The 7172-nt window shown below is 47.5% G+C and overlaps 1 protein-coding gene across 1 annotated transcript in view; it reads right to left on the bottom strand.

The window, feature by feature from the left end:
• Positions 1-315: 315 nt before the first annotated feature.
• LOC132397031 (CTD nuclear envelope phosphatase 1) overlaps positions 316-7172 on the bottom strand; it is a 32424-nt gene continuing 25567 nt past the window's right edge. The window contains exons 5-8 of the mRNA XM_059975266.1: positions 5524-5640; positions 4808-4919; positions 3021-3105; positions 316-1406 (exon numbers count right to left, since the gene is read on the bottom strand). Of these exons, the coding sequence (XP_059831249.1) occupies positions 1346-1406; positions 3021-3105; positions 4808-4919; positions 5524-5640 (375 nt within the window). The 3' untranslated portion in view covers positions 316-1345. The remainder of the gene's footprint in view (positions 1407-3020; positions 3106-4807; positions 4920-5523; positions 5641-7172) is intronic.

Genomic DNA, 7172 nt, shown 5'->3' with positions numbered 1-7172 from the left:
CAAGCAGGCTTTTTCCACTGAGGTTGGACGAGAGTAGAACTGGAGATCATGGGTTAAGGGTGAAAGATGTTTGATAGCAAACCTCTTCAGAGGTTGGTGCAAAAATAGAACCAGGGTATTGCTTTGAATGCAACATTTGAGGCTTGGAGAGTAATGGAGGCAGATATCTGGGACCAAGGGGAATTGACAGATGGATCAATTAATTGAAAAGGAATTGGACTCTGACCAGCTTGAGTGCTTATTGTCAGAGGGAATTAATTATTGGACAAAATGTCTCATTTATAACATTGCATCAGAAATGTAATGAAAGTCAAAACTTTAAATAAAAATGTTTTATTGTTAAATGGAAAAAAACATGTTAATTTATTCTGCACCCACGTTGGAAGGAGGTAGACAGGGTAGCATATGGTTTAACACAGAGTACGGCTCCCGCTGGAGCCTATTCCCAACCAATGTTCCATCGAGAAAGTTTTCAACAGACCAAGTCCGGGAAGCAGTTGCTCCCACTGTCGATTTAATCACACGTGCGTCGGATGCTTTCAAACCGAAGTCTCGGCAGTCCCGGTTTGGAGGAAAGGCGGATTTCTCAGCGCTGGGCAGACTGGGAAGACCAGTCGAGGAGGTTGGAGTGATCGGGGTGAGCTAACAGGGTGCATTACGTCGCCATTTGCCAGCAGCTCCTTCCGGGTAGGTTGCCATGGCTACGAGCCAGATTCTTTGCAGTCCCATGGACGAAACCAAGCCTGTGCTGGCAGAAGAGTCTTGCCCGTGTTCAGATAACTGACTACAAACAGGTGGAGTTTACGGGGCACGGTGAGAGAGATGGGCAGACAGTGTGGGGAGGGTGGTGCAGATGAGACAGATAGGGAAGGGAGAGAGACAGACAGAGGTTCTTGGGCTGTGTATGTCTGGGAAGAGTGGATCTGTTTTCAAAGTCAGTGCAAGTTCAGGGAAAGTGCTGAAGGTAGGGGCAGGAGGAGAAACAAAGCTGGGGGGGAGAGGAATAGTGTACAAGACACTTTCAATACAAGAAAATTAATTTTAAAAAAAACTAAGTGGGGAGAGAAAAATAAGCTTCTTCATAATCAGTGGTGTGTGGGGATTAAACCGTGCCCCCGTGCGCTGTGCAGTATCGCGCCCCTGTGTCGCCTTCGTCCGCCCGGAGTGTCGGCACATCACTAGGTCCGGCGCGGCACAGAATGTCTGTAGCAGAGGCATGGAGTGAGGACTGGAGGGGAGGGGTCAAACTGCAATTCACACGAGGGGTCGGAGAGGCTTGATATTGGTGTATCCGTGACAATAAGGCATAGTCAAGTCCCAAGGTTGAGAGGGCAAGAGCTGAGGGTCACCATAACCGGTGCTGATGTAAGTTCCGACTGAGGACTGATCGGACGTCTGCTGTAAACCTGCAAGGAGAACAGAGCTCATGATTATTACCAAACTTTTTGGGGGTGGGTTCGCTCTCCCCAACCCTTCCCCACCAACTGGGGAGGTGAGAACTGTCTGTCTCCTCCTCCACCCCAGCGCTTAAACACCGTCGTTGACCCAGTGTCTATTTGCTTTCACCTGGAGTTTCGGGAGATTTGGAATCACCAGCAAAAGTCTCTGGGTGTATAGTGAAGAGCACTGTAAATATCTGCCTCATCGAGGGGCACTGCAGAGGACTGTAAACTCTGTCAGCTCCTCACCGGCATTAGTCTCCCGAAGATCAAAGGACAGCAGCCGGCAACTCCAGAGAGCAGGTGTAGGAGTCTAAGGACACACCTTTATCAATCTGGGAAGCAGGTTCTTCCTCTCTGCCACCAGATTGCTGAATGGCTCATGAAGGTGGCCTCAGCATTCTTCTTTTGCACTGTCACTGGAATTTCAAGTAATTTTTATTACACCTTGCACTGTACTTTTGCCACGTCAGTAATAAGGAGCCTGATTCTGAGTGTGCTGACAGACAGTATTAGTTCAGTATAGTGGTTAGCTCTATTCAGTTCCTGCCTCTCTCTGGAAGCAGTTTGAACGTTCTCCCTGTGACTGTGAGGCTCTCCCAGGTGCACAAGTTCCTCCCACTTTCTGAAGGTGTGCAGGTTAGGGTCCCTCCCTCCTTCCCTTTCTCCTAGGGTCCACTCTCCTCTCCTATCAGCTCTCTTCCTCCCCAGCCTTTTGAGCACACCGCCCAGTAATCCCCTGATTTAACCCTAGCCTAATCATGGGGCAATCTACAATGAGCAATTAACCCAGCAATCAGTATGTCTTTAGAATGTGGGAGGTCACAGGGAGAAAGTACAAACTCCTTACAGGCAGGGGTGGGAATTGAACCCGGCTCACCTGTACTGCAAAGCATAGTGCTAACCACTACCCTACCACGCCTCCCCCATCACCTTCCAGCCCTCCTTCACCTCCCCACACCTTTTCATTTGGGCATTTTGCCCCTTCCTTCCCAGTCCTGATGAAGGGTCTCGGCCCAAATGGTCGACTGGTTATTCATTTCCACAGATGCTGCCTGACCTGCTGAGCTCCTCCAGCACTCAGAGTTATGCTGCCCTGTATTTCCAGATTCTGCAGGAGTTTTCATGTTTATGGTTCATTGAGTTGTGGGCACATAGTGCGGACAGGGGACACCTGTGGACTGTCCCTAGCACAGCCTTGCACTGTGCTGGTTGTTGATACAAATGAAGCATTTCACTGTGTGTTTCGATGTACAGGCGACAGATAAAGTTACCCTTTTATCAGGCATTTGATTGCTTGTTTAGTTAATCTGACCCAGTGTTGTGGTCCGTTGCCCTGTTGTGCCTGTCACACTGTGCGAACAGGCTGACTTCAGTGACGATATTACATTGGGTCCAAGGTACAGAGGGACATCCTGAGGTCATGACAAACAATGTGGAAATGAATCGGACGGGGCAGGAAGGGGCAGTCACCGTCTTTCTACACAACCCTGGAGGTCGATTCAATTGGCAACCTCCCCCGCCCCGCCTGCTCCACAATACTCGCTTTCCCGTGGAAATGCCAGACCTGCGGCCACCTACCGTAATGCATCAAGCATTGGTAAAAGATTCAATAGTGCTGTGTCGCTCGGATCACTGAACCATGATTTAATAGGTATTGCATTATCTGCAGAGCAAGAGAAAGAGAAATCAGATTTGAATAGAAGAGCGGGACTTGTCAGGTTAAAGATGACAAACCTGCTGCAAAGCACCAAATTACATAAGAAATAGGAGCAGGAGTAGGCCATCCGGCCCATCGAGCCTGCCCCACCATTCAATAAGATCATGGCTGATCTGGCCATAGACTCATTTCTACCTACCTGCTTTTTCCCCAGGACTCTTAATTCCCCTAGTATGAAAAAAATCGATCCAATTTATCTTAAATATATTTACTGAGGTAGCCTCCACTGCTTCATTGGGCAGAGAATTCCACGGATTCACCACTCTGGGAAAAGCAGTTCCTCCTCATCTCCATCCTAAATCTACTCCCTCGAGTCCCGAGGCTACGTCCCCTAGTTTGTCTCACCAACTTGTGGAAACAACTTTCCTGCCTCCATCTTATAAGAATTTTATGTTTCTATAAGATCTCCTCTCATCCTTCCAAATTACACAGCATACACACACTTATATACCTGCTTGTTAATGGAAACACTTAATCATATGGTAGCAACCCTATGCATAAAAGCATGCAGACATGGTCAAGAAGTTCAGTTGTTGTTCAGACCAAACAACAGAGATTTGACTTTGACTGTGGAATGATTTCTGGTGCCAGATGGGGAGGTTTGAGTATCTCAGAAACAATTACTCTCCTGGGATTTTCATGCTCAACAGTTTCTACAGTTTACAGTGAAAGGTGTCAAAACTTAAAAAAAAATCCAGCGATTGGCAGTTCTGTGGGTGAAAATGCCTTTTTAATGAGAGAGGTCAGAGGAGAATGGCCAGACTGGTTCAAAGAGACAGGAAAGATGCAGAAACTCAAATAACCACACGCTACAACAATGGTGTGCAGAACATCATCTGTGAACACATCGAACGTTGAAGTGGACGGGCTACAGCAGGAGAAGGCGATGAACATTCACAAGTGATCATAAGCCTGATTCAGAGTTCCAAAAACTGCTGGAGGAACTCAGGTGGTCAGGCAGCATCTATGGAAAGGAATAAACAGTCGATGTTTTGTTCCGAGCTTTCAGAACTTTGGATGATCTGGATCTCCAGCATCCATTGTATGTGATGAATTTATCTGAGTAAAGAGTTGGGACCTGCAGCCATACAAAACATGGGTCAGGCTGTACTCGGGGTTTGCCACATGATAGGATGTGACAACACTGAAAGAGTATAAGAAAGGTTCACCAGGAAGCCACCTGGAATGGAGGGAAGTTGTGGAAGGACTGATGAATGCATATGCAGCACTAAAGTGAGAAAGAGACTTTGAGAGCAGCCCAAAAAGAACTGGTATGGCACCGTAGCATAGCGGTAATCACAATGCTCTACTGTTCCCACCGCCTCCCGTAAGGAGTTTGTACATTCTCCCTGTGACAGCGGCTTCCTCTGGGTGCTCCGGTTTCCTCGCACACCCGAAAGGTTAGGGTTAGTGAGCTGCATGGAAGCACAGTGATACTTACTGGGCTACCCCCAGCACATCTGTGGACACATAAATGACACTTTTCACTGAATGCCTCTACGTACAAAGTTAAATATACCGAATCTTAATCAGAATATCGTCCTAGGTGACAGCCCGCCACTACCTCATGGACGGTAAACGGCAAAGCCTGGAGAGACAGGGACAACGTGCCAACGGGCAAAACATCGCCAGAGCCCACGCCCCTTACCTGGATGGCTTCTGTAGGCTCCAGGAGAGTTGTCTAGAATGACGATGCTGGAAAGGTCACCATGCACCACAGAAAGGTCTTTAATGTAGCTACCCAACTCCAGTGTACAGTGCTGTGCCGAACATGATGCGTAATGGAGGGTAGAGGATAGGAGAAACAAAACAGCTCAGATACAAGGTTCAGACTTTACAAGCAGTCAACCCTCACTACAGGTTAGCGCAATGCTTATGGTGCCAGCCATCGGGGTTCCACTCCCACCGCTGTCTGTCAGGAGCTTGTACATTCTCCCCATGACCACGTGGGTTTCCTCCGGGTGCTCTGGTCTTAGGGTTAGTAAGTTTTGGACATACTATGTTGGCGGGGGCTGCCCCCAGCACATTCTCGGACTGCACGGGTCAAGCAAAGTATTTCACTGTGTTTCGACATGCACACAACAAATTGAGTGCATGTGTGCCTGCGTGTGTTTTTCTGTGTGCGCGTGCATGCGCACGTCTGCGTGTGTGTGTGCGTGTGCGTGCATGTGTTTTTCTGTGTGTGTGCGCGTGCGTGCCTGCATGTGTTTTTCTGTGTGTGCGCGCACGTGCGTGCGTGTGTGTGTGTGTGTGTGTGTGTGTTTTTCTATGTGTGGCCGAATGGTGTAATTTTGCTGCGATGTTTTATGGTCTGAATGTCTTGTGGCAACCCCACCCTGGAAACGTGCAGAGTTGTGCCCTTACCTGTCTGTAATACCTTCGCTTTAGAATCCCTCTGTTATTATCCAACTTGTCAGCCACGGCAGAGCCATAAATTTCCATGCTGGCCGTGAAGACCACCAATTCATACCACTGACTGACCTACGGGCAGGAGTAGGGAAGACGATCAGTCAGGGCAGAGAGAGGCCCAGCAAACCACCTCTCCCTCCCGAGGTTGTTGTCACAGAAATGCAGAGAGCCAGGTAATTGCAAGGGGTTCATAAACTTTTACTTGCTGCTGTGCACAGTACTGCAGTAATTTTACTGTACTGCTGCCATAAAACAAAAGCTAATTTCATGACGTGTGACTGATGATAACCTGTCTCTCGTGTGGACTGGGAGTGGGAAGGGGCAGGGAGACGGGAATCACGGTTGGGAAAAGGGGAAGCACCAGAGACATTATCAATAAATCAAAGACCTTGTGTGGCGTCTCAGAGCTGGGTAACTGGACCGTGCCGACCCCTGACCCTGCACCTCTGACACCTGCCTCGCACCCCTCCCTCAGCATTCCCAACATCCTTTGCTGCCGCCAGATTTACAGACGTGCTCTCCCCTCCATGTTGACAAATACAGTAACGTACATTCTCTCAGTGAACGAGTGGGCTTCCCCTAGGTGCTCCCACAGTCCAAAAGGCGTACCAGTTAGAAGGTTAATTGGTCACATGAGTGTAATTGGGTGGCATGGGCTGGGTGAACTGGAAAGACCTGCTACGGGGCTGAATTGTGAAATAAAAATGACAAATGAGAAAACTAATCTGGAATTCAGGACAGATCAGTCTGAGGAAGAAAGAGCCTTGTGTACAAAATGACCTTTACCACCTCATAACATCACAAACACCAAAGCTCATGAAGACATTTGTACTTTTATTAAGTGCTTCCTCAGTTTTTACTAAATGAACGAACAACAAATTTTAAAAAGTGGGAATGGATACAGGTCCATCATTCACTGAAAGAGGCATCACAGGTAGATAGGGTCATAATGAAAGTTTTTGGTATATTGGCCTTCATACATCTGAAAGATAGTATGTTATGTTGAAGTTGTACAAAACATTGGTAAGGCCTAGTTTAGACTATCGTGTGGTCACCTTTTGGTCACCTACCTACAGGAAAGATGTGAATAAGATTGAAAGAATACAGAGAAAATTTACACTGATGTTGCTGGGTTTGGAAGATCTGAGTTATAAGGAAAGATTGAATAGATTAGGACTTTAATCTTTGGAATGTAGAAGACAGAGGAGATTTGACAGAGGTATTCAAAATTGTGAGGGGTATCGATAGGGTAAATGCAAGCAGGCTTTTTCCACTAAGGCTGTGTAGGACTACAACCTGGGGTCATAGGTTAAGGGTGAAAGGTGAAAAGTTTAAGGGGAACATGAGGGAAAACTTCTTCACCCATGAGTGGGGAATGAGCTGCCAGCACAAGTGGTGCATGTGAGCTTGATTTAAATGTTTAAGAGAAGTTTGGATAGGTACATGGATGGTAAAGACATGGAGGGCGATGGGAGTAGACAGTTTAAATGGTTCAGCATGGACTAGATGGGCCAAAGGGCCTGTCTCTGAGTCTATGAGTATAGACAGGCAAGGTAGTAATTTCGGGTGTGTTGCTCCACTGGACAAGTCTCGGTGTCCTTGCT

Source organism: Hypanus sabinus, chromosome 7 (genome assembly GCF_030144855.1).
Source record: "Hypanus sabinus isolate sHypSab1 chromosome 7, sHypSab1.hap1, whole genome shotgun sequence".
In the NCBI taxonomy this organism is placed as follows: domain Eukaryota; kingdom Metazoa; phylum Chordata; class Chondrichthyes; order Myliobatiformes; family Dasyatidae; genus Hypanus; species Hypanus sabinus.
Note: the sequence above shows the minus strand (reverse complement) of the source record. Positions and strands in the feature narration are given on the sequence as shown.